The sequence below is a fragment of the Liolophura sinensis genome, chromosome 12 (assembly GCF_032854445.1).
Source record: "Liolophura sinensis isolate JHLJ2023 chromosome 12, CUHK_Ljap_v2, whole genome shotgun sequence".
Lineage (NCBI taxonomy): Eukaryota > Metazoa > Mollusca > Polyplacophora > Chitonida > Chitonidae > Liolophura > Liolophura sinensis.
The window spans coordinates 17,937,261-17,960,001 of record NC_088306.1 but is presented as its reverse complement, the minus strand read 5'-3'; the positions used below and the strand labels follow the sequence as shown (position 1 = coordinate 17,960,001).

Sequence of the window (22,741 nt, the reverse complement as noted above, 5' to 3'; positions counted from 1 at the left end):
TTTAGTATAGTGGCTGTTACAAAGACTGATACCATTAAAATTTTTGGTGTGAATCAACTGGATTGTCAAAAGCCATTTTCTTTCTGCTGTCAAATTTCATCAAGACTTGACAGGTAACTCTTTCAGGATGGGATGTTTTGAAAGGTAAAATTGTTTATCTTGAAAATGCCCTCGTTTTGAATTTACGGTGAATACTTACATGTGTTTGAGTGAGATTTCACAACCAAATTCTATTGTTATATTTACAGTATGGTCTTATATGTATATCTTACGACTGGGTCATAAATTTGGTTACAGGAAAAATATTTCGTTGTTTCTAAAGAAATAGTTGCAACTTTCATGATGAGTGATGCATATTTCTCATGTCTTGAGGCTCATTTGTAATTGTTCCGCAGGACTTTTCTGTGTGGATAAATCCCAAGCCTTTCATGTGTGTGTATATTTTTGGTCAGATTTTGGCATTGTTTATCCATTTTGAAAATGGCAGATTAAAACTGTACTGACAAAATGTTTACTGCTTTTGGGAGCAAACACCGGTTTGACAAAATCAATTTAATTTGCATAACATAAATTTGAACTCTCATATTCCAGTTGTTGTACTGATAATTGTCACACAATTAAAGCACAAGCATTGTTATTCCCCCCCATCCCCCCACCACCAAAAAAAAATATGTTGCATTGTTTTTATTACTTCTTTTTATTACTTTTTTTTTCTCTTGCTTATGTGTGTTTTAGGGCACACAAGAGTTGATACATACATGTACACACTTCACAGCTAGGCTACCACAACGTCAATACTTCCATCAACACACACTTTCGGCTTGGTGACCTGGCACAAGCTGTTGTTAAGTCAATAGGAATGGGCTGTTAGTTTTTATGTTATACACTGTGAAAGATGTGCAGGATGGTGAGGTTTTTGTTTGAATTTTTCCTGAACTTTACACGACCCCTTGTCTCCTGTGGCTTAAAGCTACTTCAATCTGTTGTGTAACTTCATCAATATAGTCCATATTTCACATTGCATGACCTAATTTCAGTTTCTCAGAAAAATTTTGCATTAAGGTAGAACTGTCCCTGGTTATTTGCTGTCATGTTAGAAAAAAACTTTATCTACTGTGGACAGTATGTATCAACTGAAAGGATGTGTCATTGATTTTATTTTATCACTAGTACAACGTTAATGGGAAATGTATGTTTATTTAGAAAGTGGTATGAAGATTTTTTAATAAATATGAAATTTTTAAGATGACCTGATTTTGAGAATGAACTGAAACTATTCGAGTAATAGTTGGAGATTGGTTTAATTTATGCAATGAAAATTGAGGTCACATTTATGTGTGATATTTTTGTGGTAAATACTTATGTAATGTAGGTAAATCAGGTAAACCTTTTATAATATTATTTTATTTTTATTTTAATTCCATTTAGGAGACTCTTAACACACTACACAAAAGAGGTCCAAATTATTTCTCTGCATTTACTGCTTATTAAGTGTTTTAAGTGCACCTATGCAATGTAAATGTAACATACTTCAGAAAGGAAGGAAAGAGATTAAACCTTTGTGTCCAGAGGACTCTTATCGATTTGCCCCAACAGTCATGCTGTCTGACATCGTGTGTATGAAATAGCCTTTAGTACTTTGCCTCTAGGAAGAATCACCTTTTCATCTGGGTGACCGTTATTTAATTTCAGTCTCGTCTTATTATTCATGCTGAGTGTGTTAACTCAGTAGATCTTAAGAATTAAAAAAAAAAAACAAACAAAAAAAACCCCAAAACTTTGGAATCCTAAATGGTAAGCTAATATATGGCTTGTAGGTTGATAGTGCTGTAAAACACACCTTGGTCTAACAAGACAACACAACACAACACAGCATCGTGAGATAAAGGATGCATTATCGAAGTGCTTTTACGGAGAGGCTTGTTAATATGAACTGCTTACAGGAACAGTTGACCTAAAGGTTAATTCAAACCAGGTTTGATTGGAATTAAAATTCTTTATTTTTAAGGAAAACATATTTCAATTATTGAACAAAATTGGCTGTCAGAGGTTATTAGGTGTTTGCAGTGGGGCTTAATGTGTGCATTACATGTAAAGTAAATCTACTGTGAGTAGTAGGTTATGTGGAGAATTGCATTAATGTATAACACCTGGTTAAATGGTCTAAATGGAAACAGTTAGTGTGCGTTACTGGTAGCTTTATTGTAGCCTCAGAGGCAAGCTAATATGTTGAAATAGTTGTGAAAGCCTAGAGCATTTATATATGTACACATTATGAATCATTTATATCATGTAACACGTTTGGCATGACAGCTGGCAGCAGTTATAAGTAGATGTGGCATTATAACTGATATTGACAAACCATCACCACATCCCATGGTTCAGATGAACTCTAACCTGGGACCTAATGTGTGGTGCACGATTCGAGTTTGTTACAGACTTGAATTTTCAAAACATTGTCACTTCTGACAACATAAGTAAGATGACATGAGCAACATGAAAGCTTCACAGGGAATTAATTTGCTTTACAAACAGTGTGTTTTTTTGTTAATTTTTTTTGTTTTTTTGGGGGGGGGGGAAATTTTCAAATTCTGAATAAACTTATAGTTTTCTGTTAACAAGTTGTTCAGGTATTTTTCCAGGAACACTAAGAATAATAGCAAGCTGTGACTCCTCAGTGAATAATTCTAAACTAATCTGATACTTAAGACTATTGATTAGTGTAAGAAATTGTTAGGGCCCTGTTTGTGGCATTATTTATCTTGTCTTGTTTAATCAGTGTTGTATGTAAACATACTGGGATAGCTACTGTTTTGTACAATATTAATTTCAGCAATAATAATTTCATTTTGAAATGAAATCTGAGAAGGAATGGTTTCCACTGTAGACATTACCTGATATGTCAGCCTGAGGTTTGTTTTGTTGTTTTTTACATCCCCCCCATGTAAAATAGAAAGGAAAGATCTCTGTGTTAAATAATATCGCAATAATTAATGTTTTATCATTCTTTGTGCAATAAAAATAACAACCAGCAACATGGTTCACCTCATGGGTTTTTTCAAGTGTAGTTTGAACAACTTCACATTCAAAATGTTTTTTACCATGTGGGTTTTGTCAAGTGTAGTTTGAAGAACTTCACATTCATAATGTTCTTCACCTCAAGGGTTTTGTCAAGGGTAGTTTGAACAACTTCACATTCAAGATGCTCTTCGCCATATAGGTTTTGTCAAGGGTAATTTGAAGAACTTCACATTGAAAATGTTCTTTACCATATGGGTTATGTCAAGGGTGGTTTGAACAACTTCACATTCAAAATATTCTTCACTATATGGGTTTTGTCAAGGATAATTTGAAGAGCTTCACATTCAAAATGTTCTTCACCTCATGGGTTTTGTCAAGGGTAGTTTAAAGAACTTCACATTCAAAATGTTCTTCACCTCCTGGGTTTTGTCAAGGGTAATTTGAAGAACTTCACATTCAAAATGATCTTCGCCTCATGGGTTTTGTCAAGGGTAGTTTGAACAACTTCACATTCAAAATGTTCTTCACCTCATTTGTTTTGTCAAGGGTAATTTGAAGAACTTCACATTCAAAATGTTCTTCACCTCATGGGTTTTGTCAAGGGTAGTTTAAACAACTTCACATTTAAGATGTTCTTCATCTCATGGGTTTTGTCAAGGGTAGTTTAAACAACTTCACATTCAAAGTGTTCTTCACCATATGGGTTTTGTCAAGGGTAATTTGAAGAACTTCACATTTAAAATGATCTTCCCCTCATGGGTTTTGTGAGGGGTGGTTTGAACAACTTCACATTCAAAATGTTCTTCACTATATGGGTTTTGTCAAGGGTAATTTGAAGAACTTCACATTCAAAATGTTCTTCACCTCATGGGTTTTGTCAAGGGTAGTTTAAAGAACTTCACATTCAAAATGTTCTTCACCACCTGGGTTTTGTCAAGGGTAATTTGAAGAACTTCGCATTCAAAATGATCTTCGCCTCATGGGTTTTGTCAAGGGTAGTTTAAACAACTTCCCAGTCACAATGTTCTTCACCTCATTTGTTTTGTCAGGGGTAATTTGAAGAACTTGGCATTCAGTACATGTTAAATTTCCCTGATAATCATGTATACATACTGATGGGTGTTAGAGTAGGCCTACAGTGCATGAACTTCAGCTTATCATTTGATGTGACATATTCTTTACTGTAGCCCTGATTAGAAATTACTATTCTTTATAAACCTCCGTTTAAATTAACCCAAATCAGCAGTTTTGTACTCTATATCCAACAATACTGTACTTAATCTAAAAACTCAAGCACGTCTCATTCTGAGAGTTCTGTTAATCTTAAAAAGATGCTTTAATAACGTTTGTTGGGGAGATAGGTAGGTTCATACCCCAGTGAGCCTAGTTCAGCATCACAACTAATATTTTTTGGCATTTATTTGCAATCTTTTGGTGAATAAAATTTGCCACAATTGAGAATGACAGTTGACGTGTGAGACATCATGACATGTATCAATTTAGTTTTTTTGATGTCTCCTCGTCCCAGAGCCTCATTCAGCTACACACAAGTAACATGCACTTTTGTCCAATAGGTGTTGGGTATTTTCATCATTCCCCGTACCGATGAGGATATTGGTTTTCCTATATGTGCGGAGGCGGCGGTGGCTGCTTCCTCGTACTATTTGATTCTCTGCCCTTGGCTAGTGATTTATTCGGCCGCTGTGACGGGAGGGTCTCGCAGACTGCCAGAGGTGTCAAACACCCGAACATCTCTAGTTAGATTATCGGCCGAGCTTTGGCGACTTGTAAATAAAGTAGCCGACTGAAGTACGCTTATTACTAGGGATGCGCTCTAACTCACTTTACCCACCGTTCTTCCCCGGGACATTATTTATGGGCGCCACGCTTTGTCTTAAAGGGGCAATCAATAGCAACTACCGTTCACATATATCCTCTTCAAACAAGATTGCTGATGGTTACACATTTGTTACTCCACTGGGAAAACAGCCAGGCTTGTACCAATGTGAACACTTCTTGGGAACACCATTTTTTTTTCTACAGATTCCTTAAGACAGTTCAAAGTCACTGACTGATAATTTTTAAATTCAGACTTGTCTCTGTCTTTATTAGTTTTATTTTGTACTTGTCAAGTTAATTTTGTTTACTTTAGGTACATCCAAAACCCAGGAATATCAGGTGCTGTGATAAGCTCTGGACAAAGAATGTGCTAAATTGTTTTCATCTTTGACTGGCATTTCTTTCTGCATGTTTTGGCTGTTGCATGAAATAAGGGGAAAAAAATGGATATCAACAGGATGAATTTTCTTTTAAATTATGTAGGTACTCTGGAGACTTGCACATAGTTTTTTTCTTCCTTATCCAGTTATAACTTAGCAGTAATAGACATTCTAGAACATCTGTGTAAAATCTAAATTTTTGACATGTAAACTTGTGGACAGAAAGTGTGTACTTGGTTAATTTAGTGCTAGCCGTTAATTAACCATGGCCACATCACAGGTGGAAAAACATTATTTAGAAATTTGTAAAAGAAAAAAATTATCTCAAATTTTCTGGTCCGATTAGTAGAATATTTGACATGTTGGATTGAGATATTTTTCACCATGACCACCACCCGTTCTGCCAATTCTACAGTGGGAACAAGAAAGGAAAGCACTTTCACTCTTAGTGCTTAACATGGGTGGCTGATCCCAGGAAAATTAATGCTTTAAAATATCTTTATGCGACATGGTAACAATACAACATAGACTAATTAATCTTAAATGATTTCATGTAAAACTAGTAGATATGCAAATATGTGACGTAAAGGACCAATCGTATTGATCTTTTGAGACACTTACCCATGAATTCGTGGATGATACTGAGTGGCATAACTATGACAGAGACCAGCAAGTCTGTGACCGCTAGTGATAGCAAGAAATAGTTTGTGATATTCTGAAGGCGTTTCTCCATAGAAATCGCCAAGCACACAAGCAGGTTCCCCGCCGCTCCAAATATCACAAGAGGAACGAGCAAGAGTATGAACCAACTGTAGTCGTTGGGTTCAGAATCCGGTAAGCCGTTGTATTCCAAGAGTGAAAAATTACTGAGATTACAAAGGGAAGGCACTCCAGTCTCGTTAAACAAAGAGAAAGAGAAAAACACATCACAGGGCGTAGACATCAAGGTTGTCTTCCTTGACGTCGAATTGGCCACCAGATGGAGCCCCGTTGTATAGCGCTGAGTGGAGATGTCGTCTGGCAGTTGCTGTGCAACATTTGACATCAGGAGTGGCACTGTTGCGGTGCCATTGACATTGTATGCGCCACTCGGGAAAGTTGTTCCGTTGTATTGCATGATTTCTGGATACAAAATGTAGACAGAAGATGCTGGTCCCTCCAGCCAACAGTACTCATTCTGACACTCTAATTTAGCTTTTCCTCACATGTACTTCTAAATGCTGCCTCAAAACCTTCTGTCAACTCAGTAGCGCCTAATTTCTGCACCAACACTATTTTTTTCTCCCTCCTCCGCCTCCCCTCAGAACCATGTGGGGATGCAGATGGAATCTCGCCCAGACACTAGAAGCACAGCCAGACAAGATTGGCTAATACTGGTAAATTCTGGCCTGTCTATGCACCATAATTTCTCACATGCCTTTTGGAATATTGCTCCATCTACATTAACCCAGAATGCTCCTTTATATGAAGAAAACTCTCTAGGGACTGCCTTAAGGTAATCCTTTTGTAAGTTCTTCAGACCAGCGGGTTGGCTTCCTCACCCCCTGCAGGGTTATAATCCTCAACCCCCTGAGGTGCCGACAACAGTATTTCCCTGGGTGTCTGCACCCCTTATTGAAGCCCACAGTGTTTTTTTGTCCTCGGCTAGTTTCCTGCAGACTTCCTGGTATGACAAGTGAACAGAAGTTTCTGTACCACACGTGGATTTGGCAAGTACTGGAAGCTCACATGCACACATGCATCATCAGATCATCACAGAGAAAGAGAGAGAATTGGCTGGCGTAGCCCTGCCTACTGGCCCTCTATTGGTGCTATGACTCCCCACCAGCCAGCCCAGCCTTAACTGGTTCAGCCTCCCACAGCTTCTCTGTCAGTCACCAAGGTACTGGGCCTGCTTGTGGTTGGCCCCCCTCACTGGTCCGACTATTAAGTCATGCTATCACTTGACAAGGTAGGACACTCCACTCAGCACATGCTTGTCAATGACTGGCTGCCTGGCTCTGACTGGTAACACACCACAATTCCATTTGTTAGTGAGCCTGTACACCCATCTCTCTCTCTTCCCCGGCCCCCCTCCCCGATCCTCTTTGAATTGATTGATCCCAGTCATCTGTGAAAATCACCAGTTGTACATCCCACTTCATTTCCAGTCACATCTTGTTTAATAGCTGTCTTCGACATCTCCTTTACACATGCTTTTGACAGGAGCACCTATTACTCAATTCTGGATCGTTATTCTGTTCACATCCCAGCCTATTACCTGTAGAATAAGACCGCCTCATATTTCAACTGCTTCAGTTTATCCCATTTGTATTCTTTCTATTTCGGTAATCTAATAACGTGATGGCCAGTTAGACAGTGAACTTTCACAAATCAATAGTGGATGTTAGCTGTGGATTCAAATAGCACCCATTCAAATGCAGGGTTAACTTTGTGGCTCGTTAAAGTCGCACGTCTCCACCAGTCACATGGCCTCTTACACCGGACTGAGGATCGCAGAGGGAGAAGCCTCCAGTGTACACAGATCGTTTCTTTTATAAGCATGTTGTAAACATAGGCCATCTCCGTGGACTTTCAGCATGAATTCTGTCTCACAATTGTTAGCGTTAAGTCCCTTGTGGGTCCTTGAAAAACTCAGATACTTACACTTGTAAGACAGTTATCCAGGACTTAAATATTGATTATTGATTATTGCTGATGAATTAAGTGTATCATAATAAATGTTTGAGAGCAAAATTAAGGGTTAATAGCTTCAGCAAAAAAAAAAAAGTTACTTTTACGTCGACATATTAACAGAAATAACTTATATAGACTGAGGATCTAAATTTGTTTTTTGAGTGTCCAAATTTTTTAAAGACAGAAGTTGATATTGATTAAATCTAATGAATTAAATGTATCAATAATAAAATTTTGAGAGCAAAATTAGGGGGCTAAAAGCTGAAGGAAAAGAAAAATTACTTTTACTGCCAACATATTAACAGAATTAACTTATGTATACTTTGGAGCTGATCTTGTTTTTTGGATTGTCCAAATTTTTTAAGACAGAAACATTGAAAGTTGAAACAAAAAAACAGGTACTCGTTTACGTGTCAAACATTTTTACACATGATAATTAGGAAGTGCTTTTTTTAGCTCGAGGAGAAATGTTTCCGAGTAATGCCGTATGAATGTGACCTGGAATGATGGAGGTCATTGTATAACAGGAATACAAATGGCTCATTAGCATGCATGTTTATGCGCAGTCTGGATAATTATCTCAGGCTAATATACATATTAGGCCTTATACAGCGAGTGACTACTCGGACATATTACATGTCTGAGGCTGCATAATCGAGGCATCTATCAGTCAGTGAATAACTTAAGTGGAACTGACAGCACCTACAGTTCCCGTACATATGTTCATAAATTTAATTACACGTCGTATTGATTTTCTTTTATATTAGCGCCGTGTTTATTGCTGAAATTCATCTGCCACGGAGTGGAAGCAGCTAGTTCGGTAATGGGTATGCATAGTGTATAGCCTTGATGTTTTGATGCTGGCTTATTTGAGGTGACTGAAGTTTTGAATATGGCTGCATACTAATATAGTATATGATACAGTTACTTGCATAAAGACCGCCCCAAACCTAGGTATCAAAGCATTGACTTGACCTTAAGGGTTTCCTTTACAAGATATCTGATTAATGTTTTATTTCATCTGAAAACTTTCCTGTAAAGGCGTTAACTTTCTGTTTCAATTTTTAGTTTTAATTTTGAAACACTGTTATAAATATATTTTATCAATGTGTACTGTAATTCTTCAATCTTTTGCAAGGTGTTTATTCACACATATTCTGAAGGCAGTATTCCATGTAGACTGATAAAATTATACTCTTTGGGAAACCCTGAAACTGGCCAATCCAACCAATGTAGTTTAGTGTTCAAAGTCAAAATGTGCATAAATTGTAAGGAAAGTTGCTCTTTCACATGTGTGAAAAGGTTGAGAAATTAGGGTGTGGCACATGGGAAAGCTGATACTATACCGCAATTAATTCTCTAGTGAAGATTGGAATAGGTAAAACTGAGAAAAACCAAAGGTTCAAAGAAGGCAGAAAGAAGAAGAGGTTTGGTGAATACAAAGCTTAGTATAAGCAGTCATGTGATAGAACTGTTATTACAAAAGATAAGTGGACAGTTTGAAATACAGGACATACAGGTGAAGATTTGAGACTTGTTAGAGGGTAGCTCAGACCATCTTTTGTTGACATGTTGTTTAGTTACATGTAAGAAATCATTCACAACGGCCTTTATTGCATTATGAAATTACAGTTGAAGTTCTGTCTCTTGGTTTTCTCAGCAGCAAACATGACTCATATATGATCAGTGGTTCCACAAACTCAGATTGCTACTTTTGAATACCAGCCTGCTAATTTGAGAGCCTCTGAACTGGTGAAAAGTATGTTAGGCCTCTACTGACTAAATCTGCTTTGAGATCCTTATGTCCTCTGTGTGCTAGGCCTTTACTAACCAAATATACATGTATCTGCTTTAAGACCTATAGGTACTGTGAGCTGGTCAAAGGATGCTTGGCCTCTACTGACCAAATCTGCTTTGAGATCCTTATGTCCTCTGTGTGGTAGGCCTTTACTAACCAAATATACATGTATCTGCTTTAAGACCTATAGGTACCATGAGCTGGTCAAAGGATGCTTGGCCTCTACTGACCAAATCTGCTGTGAAAGCCATAAGTCATAGGAACTGGGGAAAGTATGGTAGGCTTGTACTGACCAAATATACCTTTATGTGTTTTGGCAACTATAGGTACTCTGAACTGGTCAGAGAATGCTTGGCCTCTGCTGACCAAATCTCCTTTGAAAGCCATATGTCCTATGAACTGGGGAAAGTATGGTAGGCTTACACTGACCAAATATACCTGTATATGTTTTGGCAAATATATGTACTCTGAACTGGTCAGAGAATACTTGGCCTCTGCTGACCAAATCTCCTTTGAAAGCCATATGTCCTATGAACTGGAGAAAGTATGGTAGGCTTGTACTGACCAAATATACCTGTATATGTTTTGGCAAATATAGGTACTCTGAACTGGTCAAAGAATACTTGGCTTCTGCTGACCAAATCTCCTTTGAAAGCCATATGTCCTATGAACTGGGGAAAGTATGGTAGGCTTGTACTGACCAAATATACCTGTATATGTTTTGACAACTATATGTTATCTGAACTGGTCAAAGAATGCTTGGCCTCTGCTGACCAAATCTGCTTCAAGAGCCATACTGCATGTCCCCTGATCTAGTCAAAGTATGCTAGGCGTGTACTGAGCAAATAGATCTGTTTTGAGAGCCATATGTCCTCTGAAATGGGGAAAGTATGGTAGGCCTGTATTGGCCAAATGAATCTGCTTTGAGAGCCATATGGCCTTGTAACTGGTCAAGGTATATGGTTGACCTTAATGACCAAATCAGTCTGAAAGCAGTATCTTTGGGTCCTTTTGTTGAGAGGCAGTTTTTTTTTATTGTTGTTGTTAGAATGGTTGTTGGGTTTATTTGCCCAGATTATTAGCAGTGCATATGTACCTTTGCTTATTCAGCTTGGCTACCCTGTGGATTGGGTAGGTCATTGGTTTTGATGTCATCCACACGCTGTTGTGTCAGTGGGTAGCCTGAATTGAGAATGAAGAAGCTTTTGAGCCTTAGTATCTCCTGTTTTGTTATGATATCTGGTAGATACGTAAGTACACCTGCCATAACGGGGACAGTGTAACTTTCTGGCTATTTACTGCCGTTGGTGATATGACACAGTCAGGAGTTCACAGGTCTGATATATATTGAAGCCAAAAGCAGATTAGCTCACCGTGCAAGGAGGAGAAATAGGGTGGATTAGTTCATTGTGGATATTCAGCGGGTTTATATTCCACAACGGAAGGTGTAACACATTATATGTGGTTGGCCATGAGTTTTTATCGTTTAAACAGTGTTTTTTTTCGAGCTTGGATTGGTCACTAATAGAGGGATTTACTTCAAATATCTAAGTATTCACCAACAGTCACCTTAATCACAACCATATCTCTGAAGCCGAAATCATATTCTGACGTGTTCATACATATCTCAGATTACCAAGTTACTTATGTTTACTTATAACCTTAATTGAACACATATTTTACATGATAAGCACTCCTGTTTGTCAAGAGAATTCATGCTTTTTTGGAAATGGCAATAAAAATGTTTTCAAAAGAATTAAGGAAGACATTAGAGCCTCTTCGTAGCCATGAAATATTGGTTTTTCAGCAAGATTGCAAATGAACAGTTTCCACGAAGACCCATTTGCTGTATTGATTTGCACTGTATTATTGAGCCAGAATTTGCACTGTGGTGGTGAAACACTGTTTCATGGAGAAATTCCAGTCATGATAAATTTCACATGATTAGACTGTGAATTATTTATGTTATTGGTGATACGAAGAAAGTTGACTTTTGGCCAGCATATTGCAAGACAAGATGTTCGGTCATCTAGTTTTATGTCTTACTATGTTCAGTTTCTGGGTATTTTATTTTGTTTGACTCCACCAATGTAGTCCAACTGATGAGACAAATTTATAGCTCTGTTACTGTCAAGAAGGTGTTATTACATCTAATCAATCCATCAATCAGCGATTCCAACATATCCGTTGGGCTAAAATTTATTGGAACTTTATCGGACATGAATGTTGCTGCTGTTGAATGTTAAAATGAGCTGTTGTGGTGTGTGTTTACATTAGTCGGCAGGTTTAGCTCTCTGTCTGTTTGTTTATGTGGTTATTGCCGTCCTGTTGATTCCTGACATATGATCCTCTTACCATTCTATTTCACCAGCAGATGTGCAATAATTATATTTGCTATTCCGCCTGCCTAAATTAGATTTGTCACTGACTGATCCCGCTACAGCTCTCCACAAAGCTTCACAAGGGACAGGGAAAGCCACTAAACCTTTACTGGATTGAAGGAGGAAGCTGGGGTCGGTACTGAGCAAGTGGAGTGGCTGGACAAATGCTCTGTATTGTTAAGGGGTATTGTAATCACCATATATCTACACAAGCCATTACTAAGCTCAATGGGTGATGGACCAGATCTGCTGTATTATCATTCTGCACATAGAGAATCATGTTGAATTGACCATCCCCTGTCATTCATGGTTAGGGGAATTTATTAGCCCTTTTGGCACCCCATGGGTGATGCAGTACCCAGACCAATCCTAACTGACCAGTGTTTGGACCCGTGGTAGGGGCGATGGTGTCACATCAATTCCATACTGTATGACTTATTTTTGCAACTGTGATGGCTTTATTAGCATCTCCTGTGATATCAGCTGATGTACAGCCACTGCAGACAGACAGCTAGCTATGGCCCCAAATGGACTTGTTCCCTAGGACATTTCTATTGTGAGATCTGGCTATAAAACTGCTTGAGTTTCTTATGACTTCTGTTGTTAACATATCATGTATGTTTTGTAGCATTCCTGCATGCACTTAGTGTAGAAAACCACTTTCTCATCGTGTGGAAGTGCTGGGATAACAGTGCTGTAGTATACGTACCTTTAGTTAAGTGTCATAAACATTGTAATTTATTATGTCACTCTTATGGTGGAATCGGTGTTGGTGCATACCCTAAATCCTCAACCTTTTCCTCAAAGAGCAACTTTCAGCGCAGTTTATACATGATTTTGATATAGACAAAACTATATCAATTGGTTGGATTGACCAGTTTCAGGGCTTCACAAAAATTTTAATTTTATCAGTCTGCACAGAATAATACGCTCACATTCTGCTTGAATAAAAACCTTGCAAACGTTCAAAATGACTGAATTACCGTACAAGAAGGTATAGAGTTGCATCTGCTTGGTGGGTCATGGTGGACGTTCATTGTATGTCAATTTGTGGAAATTCCTAAAGGGAAAGTCCTTTTATGGGAATGATTGTCCCATGACTTGCATATAATGATGCATGAATACTGTCTTCTTCGTGTGTTATCCAGAAACACCGGAAGTGTGGTACATCTGCTTCGTGTGTTATCCAGAAACACTGGAAGTGTGGTACATCTGCTTCGTGTGTTATGCAGGACCACCGGAAGTGTGGTACATCTGCTTCGTGTGTTATGCAGAAACACCAGAAGTGTGGTACATCTGCTTCGTGTGTTATGCAGAAACACCGGAAGTGTGGTACACCTGCTTCGTGTGTTATGCAGGACCACCGGAAGTGTGGTACATCTGCTTCGTGTGTTATGCAGGAACACTGGAAGTATGGCACATCTGCTTCGTGTATGATGTAACCATCCTGTTAAGTGGCCATGTGTATCAGGTGGTACTGGAAGTGGAAATTTGGCTGATGTGTGGCCCCTCAGCCCATTGTTTAGTGATGGTATTGTATAGGGGATGTATAGTTTGTCCTGGACCAAATGTATGATGTAACCATCTTGTTAAGTGGCCTTGTGCATCAGGTGTTACTGGAAGTGTGGCTGAGGTGTGGCACCTCAGTCCATTGTTTAGTGAAGGTATTTTATAGGGGATGTATAGGGGATGTCCGGGACATAATGTATGATGTAACCATGCTGTTAAGTGGCCTTGTGTATGAGGTGGAAGTGGAAGTGTGGCTGGGGTGTGGCACCTCAGTCCATTGTTTAGTGAAGGTATTGTATAGGGGATGTATAGTTTATGTCCTGGACCAAATGTATGATGTAACCATGCTGTTAAGTGGCCAGGTGTATCAGGTGGTACTGGAAGTGGAAGTGTGGCTGAGGTGTGGCACCTCAGTCCATTGTTTAGTGAAGGTATTGTATAGGGGATGTATAGTTTATGTCCTGGACCAAATGTATGATGTAACCATCTTGTTAAGTGGCCATGTGTATCAGGTGGTACTGGAAGTGGAAGTGTGGCTGAGGTGTGGCACCTCAGTCCATTGTTTAGTGATGGTATTGTATAGGGGATGTATAGTTTATGTCCTGGACCAAATGTATGATGTAACTATCTTGTTAAGTGGCCATGTGTATCAGGTGTTACTGGAAGTGTGGCTGAGGTGTGGCACCTCAGTCCATTGTTTAGTGAAGGTATTTTATAGGGCATGTATAGGGGATGTCCGGGACCAAATGTATGATGTAACCATGCTGTTAAGTGACCTTGTGTATCAGGTGGAAGTGGAAGTGTGGCTGGGGTGTGGCACCTCAGCCCATTGTTTAGTGATGGTATTGTATAGGGGATGTATAGTTTATGTCCTGGACCAAATGTATGATGTAACCATGCTGTTAAGTGGCCATGTGTATCAGGTGGTACTGGAAGTGGAAGTGTGGCTGAGGTGTGGCACCTCAGTCCATTGTTTAGTGAAGGTATTTTATAGGGGATGTATAGTTTATGTCCTGGACCAAATGTATGATGTAACCATGCTGTTAAGTGGCCATGTGTATCAGGTGGTACTGGAAGTGGAAGTGTGGCTGGGGTGTGGCACCTCAGTCCATTGTTTAGTGAAGGTATTGTATAGGGGATGTATAGTTTATGTCCTGGACCAAATGTATGATGTAACCATGCTGTTAAGTGGCCAGGTGTATCAGGTGGTACTGGAAGTCTTAAGAATTAGTTGTGGAATAGATCATTGATGAGGTAAACTGGTCGCTTAGAAAACCCAGGAATCCAGAAGCAATGGTCAGGGTGGAACCTTGCCAAATCAATCATCGGAGAAATATTGGAAGCGGGACAGAAAACTCAATTTGTGGGCGGCCGTGATTGGTCTTCGGTGTTCAAGAAGAAGGAAATTCTGTGGCAGTAAATTCTGGCTATTTTTGTTCTTTACTCGTGGCACTGTAGCTCAAAGGACTTCAGAGTTCTATATATGGATTATTATATTCCAACATTATACAAAGCAAAAACCTTTTTGGGAGTCGCTATTTGCACCAATTCTTTGACTACAAGAGGGGAAACTAAGAAATTTGAGGACATGGCTCTGATTGGCTTCAGTTTCCTCAGTATTAAGCAGTTAGTTTCCTCTTGGTTCATTCTAAATGATAGTTTGATAGATTAGTCCCTGGGGGGTCTCCGTCTATGTGATAGGGCTTGGGCAGTCTGCAGGTACTATCCATCTTAACATACGTATTGCTTATACCCTTGCTGGGGCCTCCGTGGCTCAGTTGGTTAGCGTGCTAGCACAGCGTAATGACCCAGAAGTCTCTCACCAATGCGTCGCTGTGAGTTCAAGTCCAGCTCATGCTGGCTTCCTCTCTGGCTGTAAGTGGGAAGGTCTGCCAGCAACCTGCGGATGGTCATCCTGATTAAACTGGGCTCCAAAAGTTTGATGTAGTGAAGGTATTCACCAGTATGTTATGATAAATGACCTAAAATTTGGTACAAAAGCAACCTAAAATTTTTTTATTTTTAGGCAAATAAATGTCAATAAATATCCAGTGTGTCAATGTGAATGACCTAAACATTTGTACAAAAAAGTGCTTTTTTTGGAGGCATATAGATGTCAATAAATGTCCAGTGTGTTAATGTAAATGACCTTCACTTTTTTTGTTTAGAGGCCAATAAATGTCATAAGAAATTAATTTTGGTTGCGAAATTTTACATTTTTCCTGGACATAATCATCATAAACTTCTAGACACCGGTCTAAGATCAATCAAACTCTCAAAAACAAATGAAATGTGCAATGTGGGTGAAATTTTACCTCCTGTACCTTATTTGTAATGAGTTGGTAGAGCGTCCTCTTTGGGAGCGGTAAATCCAGGGTCAATCCAAGGTCGAGTCACACCTTAGACTTTAAAAAAGGAAGTTGCAGCTTCCACGCTTGGCGTTCAGCATGAATGGGATAGTGCAACGACTGGTTGACCTGTATCAGTATATTGGCTTGGGCAGGGCGGCTTACTTGCCTTTGGAAAGTCGTCTCAGTGAAGCAGCACTAGATAAAAGAGCAGTGGAGATCCATCCTGCAATAAGGAGGCACATAACATACGTTCTAAGTATTCCGTCGTTGTCTTATGACTGAAAAATTGTTAAGTACGACGTTAAACCCCAGGCACTCACTCACTTAATTGAAGTGTAATATGGGTGCTCAGACCTGGCTTATTGGGGGAAAATATCACTCGATCTTGCTAAAGCCAATGGGCTCTTGAGCAGTATACATGGTGTAAGGCTTGAAACCAGCTCTTAGTTGTTTGTTGGCATGTAAGTTTAGTTGGCTGCTGTAGAAGTTTTAGAAGTGCAAGAACAGACACTGTATCTGACCTCAAGTTGACCCCCTTCAAATGACACATTTTGCTTGATTCTGACTGATTCATCCAACTTATAGTCCCATTTAGCAGGTTTTTGTAAAGTTTGATTAATTTCTGCTGTTGGCTTCATATGTATTGGTGTCCTTTTAAGGCCTTTATCTGCTTCAGAAAGTGCATACCAAACATTATATTTTTACATATCAAATTTTACGTGATATGTAATAAATGTTTTTTTTTTTTTCCTCTGGAAAATTTATTAAGAATTGTTGCGATTCTTATTTCTGTACCACTACTTTATACTGACACATGTTGCTTTTGTTTATGTGTAAAACAACATTTATGCTGAAATGTCATTTTTTATTTAATTTGTATGACGTGAAGAACGTATGTTTTTAAAAAAAAAAAAAAGGAAAAAAAAACCCCCTGAAGTGATGATTTTTCAAGTTTTTAAAGTATATAACATACTAGGTGTTCCAACTGGTTGTAGAAAGAGGCGTATGTGTCTTAATCTAGTACTACTTTGATGTGGCTGCACCAAGATGGGAATGTAACCTTTGCAGTGGACTTGTTTACAGTGTGCCCCACTCAGCGAGTGTCTGCACTCTGTCCACTCGTCTTGCTCAAGGTTGCAGTAATTTGTAGTTCACTGCTCTCGTCTCTATCCCAACCTTTTGAGGTGTGAGGTTATCACTGTGGTTAGAATTTAGGCAAATAGGGTAATGATGGTGGTTTGGTTGGGGGATGGGATGAGAAAGGGACACTCCTGTGCAAGAGGGGCTTGCTATCTCACCGGCCTGCCATAACCCTGTAATCTCTGTCGCTCCAACTGGCAATATTTATGAGATTTTTATCGTTATTCCATCAGTAATTATGGTTAACGGGCCGATCTGTAACGAGAATCGGAACGCTTTCTGCCCGCAGGAGGTCGCCGGCCTCTCATGCGCGGTCTGGTCTTCTCCCCTACCCCAGGCGCATTAAGAACTGTGGTCACTCCGCTGGTCTCTGATGACCGGTCCAGATAAGGCTTAAAGATTCCGGCCACGACCTAACACCACCAAACCGGACTCTTCTGCTCTTTTGGTAGGTTCAGGCTGCAGTTTAAGAAAAGATAAAGCCTTTGACGATTGCGTCCAACAATACGGGGGATCAGAAGAAGAAAAACTGGACTCAGGTCCTTTTGGGGGCCCTATTGATCTTCGCTATCAATTACACTAACTAGGCATGTGTAAATCCGGGCCAGTTTTCTCCGCCTTTGATCTGGGATAGCTTTTGTCAGTCAGCGTATAGATCAATGTGTCTTGGCCTTCCTGAATATGCCGTCCAACTCTAATCCCTTATCTACATAGTATACTTAGCTGCTATGTCCAATTTGAACAGCTCAGTGATACCAATTCAAGCTCCCTTTTTGTTCTGTCATCACAGCCCTTAGGAAACCTTTAAAAGAAAGTTTAGAGGCATTATATGCATTCTCAGGCAAAATGGCTCATGGTTCTTTTGTCGATCCAAAATTAAACAGGGCTAAAACAAGCTTTCTGTCTCTGCCATGCCAGATGGATCAATTGCCTGGTTACAAAAACTTTCTGCACTTTTTCTCTTTACTGTCAGATGGAAGTTTTTAGTGTGGAGATGATTATTTGAGGGAAATATTTTAATATGTGTCAGTTATTGCCAGCAGGTTTGATGTAATCCATGGATTTGAATTGCTTTACATGCCACAAGAAGAAAACATAAAGTGCTCAGTATGGTGATAAATCCTTGGTAAAGTGCTCTTGCCACAACAGTGAAGACGTGGGCTCAAATCCAGCTGTGGCTAATAGAACTGTGTGTTGAAGTATTAGAAGGATTCATTTAAAATTCTAAAACTTTAAATTTATTTTAAAACTAATGTTACTAGTTAGTTGTGATATATTTTTGTTTCATTGTGTCTTTTTGTATCAGTGTGTTGTACAATTTTCTGTATTTATAACTTGTGATTAGGTAAAACATTGATCTTTATTAATTCACATGATCATACTGTCTGTGTTACTCCATGTGTACATAAATAGAATAATTTTGTAACTAGAATGTTCTCTTGTGAAAGCCCAGTTAGCTTTTTTTTTTTAATATAATCACCACCATGAATAGACAGTTGGCGTTGTCGAATGAAGTTTCAGTTGTCTGTTGCAAAAGCCTTTACCTTATGCTGAATGGTATTTGTTATAATTTGGAAAACTCAGATTATCAGCAAATAAATCTTTTTTTCTAAATAATATTTTCTTTGTCATTATAAAAGAAAATAGGGCTTTTCAATATCTCAATTCCCACTACCATTTACGAATTTTTTTTTTTTAAAGCACAAATTGCCAGAGTTGATTTTAAATTAAAGAAATGGGGGTGCTTTTTACACAGATCAATTCTTTGTGTCTGCTCTGTAGAATGCTACTGAGCCAGGCTTTGCGTCTTTTCCCACATTCCCTTATTACATTTGGCCCGACTGGAATAAGGCGGATTACTTAATCCTCTCACTCGGTTAATTTTCTAGTTCCTGCGTGACGTATGAATGATCCAACTCTATTAGAATCGCAAACTTCTGTTGACACACTACTCTGAGGATTCTAAAAATCCCATGCGGCCTAGTCTGGCGAAGCCTTCGATGCTTTACTCTGGAAACACCTCTGTTTGCTCGTCGTCAGCCCTAGGATTACACTGTGACGTCGACATGTGTTGTTTTATGTCTCGTCGAGTATTTCATGCCCACTGTAAACCCTTTTCACAAATAAATTCATGATTTTCTTGGATCAGAAACAATTAGATTTGTTGACACAGTCAGTATGTTTTGCTGTGCTTTATCCCCTCCCCCCACTTCCTCTTCTGTCAACTCTCTGTATAACTGTCAGTTTTGTATTAGTGGCTTTTCTACTGTCTGTCCTAATCTACTATGGCATGTATTTGTGAGACTGGCAGACATGTCTGTGTAAACTCTGATCAGTCCAGTTTCTATTTGTCTGGCAATAATTCAGGACAATGACCCTATATGTCTGCAGTGTATGTACACAAATGATTGGTATCAACCATGACCAAAACTTCGGTATATACCCTAAATGACCTAAAATTTCGCCGACAAAAGTGCAAATGTCACAAAATATTATTTTCGCTGCTAAAACTTACAATTTTCAAGTAGAATATCATCCCATGTTCCAAGCAAACCTCAAAACACCTTTCTAAAATCAGTAGAACTCTTCGAATCAGGAAAAGTAGTTAGTCATGGACTAAATTTATAGTCATCTAGGGTAATCTGTTCACTTTTAGGGAAGACAAATAATAACCAAGTGAAGAATAACGAAATGGTGTGTATTCAGGCAAGATTTTGTGACCAGAATGTGAAAATTATCTGACCAATATCCAGATGTATTAATTTAGAATAATATGTTTGTAGTACATTTAACTTTTGAAAAAATGATAATAGGACACAGTTACCGCAGGAAAATATGTAAAAAATCCTTTGAAGTTATGAAAACCGAGAAGATGAAGCTCATCATTGGGGATATGGCACAGACGGACAATTTACTCTGAGTAACCATGTTGTAAAAGCCCTCATGAACTAAGCCAATCAATGTGTTGGACCACGCATTTATGAGCTAGGATCTGAGAACGGCTGCCTGTGTCACAATGCATCCATGTTGGGCAGGACACTGCAGTAACTTGTGAGGGTGAGCTGCTGGCAAGAAGACCACCCCGAGAGAGTCATTGCTTGAAGAAATATATTGTGACCTTGCATTATTTTTCGTTGGCAAAGTCAGATTTATTAGAAAATTATCTACCCAAAATCTGAATGAAAGGGTCTCTTTTCAATGAGAAGGTCTTGCTATGGTCAGTGAATTCCCTGAAGTTGGTACAGTGAGCTGGGCCAAATGCTTACACCCATGCATGACGAGCATGAGTAGGTCGGCTAAAACACAACGCATGTGTCAACAAACATCGCCCTGACGGAGTGCTAAACTGAAAAAAACATCGGCCCTTTGAACACAGAACAGAGGTGATAATTTTTGGTTGGGTATCAGGTGTTTTTGTTTGTATTTTCTCTTTGTCCCATTGTTTAATACCGATGGTACAGGAGAGCTCAGAGGTTTTGTGACATCAATCAAGATGGCTATAGCGTGGCAAAATGGCATCACCAAGTGAGTGGCAAGGTACTGATGATTGTTTCCTATTTATTTTGTTGATAAGTGCTGTAGATTTTAAAAATATTTTCAGAACATTTATGGAATACTACTTTATTAATTAATTCAGCTATGGTGGCTGACTTTATGTTTACTTCAAAGGTTGAAATATTGTTTCATCCAAATTGTGAAAGGAAATGTTCAGTGTATCTGTAAATATTTTGAAAGTGAAAAATTGCCTTCAAAAATGAAAATTACAATTATAGTTGTAATACTGATGTTTGCACTTGGGCTTTTTATTTCTTTGTCACTGAAGATCAGCCTTCCCTTTAAACCTATGCATACTTTAGCTTGTCATACCAAAGGTGCGAGATCGTTGTACGCCACTGTCAGAATAACGATATTCCTCTTAGAATAGCTTAATTTAGGATTGATCAGTAATTGATAAGACATCTGTCATTGTCATACTATGGACAAACAGCTGTGTCTCTTACTCAAGATAGATCGTCTGTATTTACTTGTCTTATAAATACCCTAAGCTACAATTCAATATGGACAATGTCTTTGTCGTTTCCAGTGATGTTGGCTATTACTAGAGAACATCGCCAAAGCTCGGCTGATTTTCCCAGACCCTTGTGCAATCTCTCTGGCCCCCAAGAAGGCCCCTCTTCTGGCTGACATAGTCTGCTTTACCATCTTGTCTTCACGATCATGTTGGTCTAACAGTATGGTCACTTTTCTTCTAGAGCTGAAGGTTCCTGAAAACATCTGTGCGCTATTTGTACCAACATGCCCAATGTAATCATGTTCTTATAAATAGGCCTGATGCCAGTCTGTGTGGCTTAATTCATCAATATGCAAGGGATACCTATGAGGTTTGTTGATGATGACAAAGGCCTATTGTATAAGACTTTACTACAATAGTTGTCACTTCTTAAACCAAGAGTAGGGTTCTTGCATATGTTCTAAGATTTAGATTTGTTCTAAGTTCCATGGTACTTTATTGCAATATTACATGACCTTTGCCATGTCCAGTAGCTAATAAAAGAAGGATGGAAATGATATTTTGTTCCATAAGATCTGAAAATAATTAAGGAGTATTTTGAAATGGCTGTGTTATTACGTCTCTAAACATGTGCAAAAGAAACTAGGTCAATCATATCAGCCAGTGGCCCAATATACTTTTTTCCATCCACTTTGCGCCAGTTTTGTTCCCCTATAACCTTTTTTAACTTGCATGGGCATTCATTGTGCAGTAACGTTCGATTTCGATGTCACAGTTGCACGAAGACTTGAGTGGATCGCTATCTCCCGACTGTCTGGCTCAGGTGCTATAGCTCTTGACCATCTCCAAGAATTCAGCTCAAGCTTTTAATTGTGCGATCCAGGAAGATCTATACCTTCACGCCGACAGGTCTGGTCCGGAGTCAAGTGTTGCTCCGATTACCTCAGAAGACTGATGGATGCGGTGAAAAAAAATGGTTGTGCTAATCGTAGCCGACAAGAACTCGTTCATCTTTGTCTGTTCTTGTTACTCTTCATTCTCTAAAGTTCTTGGCGCAATCTTCAGGTGCTCATTATATATGCAGAAGCTCATAATCTGCTAGTTGTTGTTGCGGTTTGGTTTCAGCTGTAACTCTACCTCAGTTTTATCTCAGCTGATGGGAAACAATTGCCTGTCAGTCGCGATGTTTGTTTAAATGCAGCAATTTGTTTCCACAGCAAAGATGTGGACTGGCATTGCCACACTTACTGCTCATTATTATTGAATGGTTTTCTATGGATTGCTGACGTCATTGGCCTCGAGCTTGTCATTTCTAGTTTATTGCTTTGGCCGTCTGCTGTTATCTTTGTGTGACTACCAGAAACTGTGGCTTGTAGTAAATGGAGAGAAAAATCCTGGGAAATAGCTCACTAATGGATCCTACGAGATGGCATCTTGGCAGATTGGCTCTAAGATGAACTCGGAAACGTTGGACTCTCTCTACCTCTGTGGACAAGTGTCGTATATTGCTGCTGACCTTCCCCTGTTACTGTCAACCAATGCAGTGCTTCACCGCAGTTCCAACCACTCTCTCCTATGGCCTCGCACCATTTTACTTGCATGCGCCTTTGTAAGACCCTTTCAAGAGAAAAAAC

The 22,741-nt window shown here is 39.0% G+C and overlaps 2 protein-coding genes across 2 annotated transcripts in view; one reads left to right on the top strand and one right to left on the bottom strand.

Moving 5' to 3' along the window:
* LOC135479130 (5-hydroxytryptamine receptor 2C-like) overlaps nucleotides 1-7,117 on the bottom strand; it is a 29,073-nt gene extending 21,956 nt beyond the window's left edge. Inside the window, exon 1 of the mRNA XM_064758880.1 lies at nucleotides 5,862-7,117. Within this exon, the coding sequence (XP_064614950.1) occupies nucleotides 5,862-6,357 (496 nt within the window). The 5' untranslated portion in view covers nucleotides 6,358-7,117. The remainder of the gene's footprint in view (nucleotides 1-5,861) is intronic.
* LOC135479047 (26S proteasome non-ATPase regulatory subunit 1-like) overlaps nucleotides 1-22,741 on the top strand; it is a 188,989-nt gene that overhangs the window by 121,771 nt on the left and 44,477 nt on the right. The window lies entirely within an intron of this gene.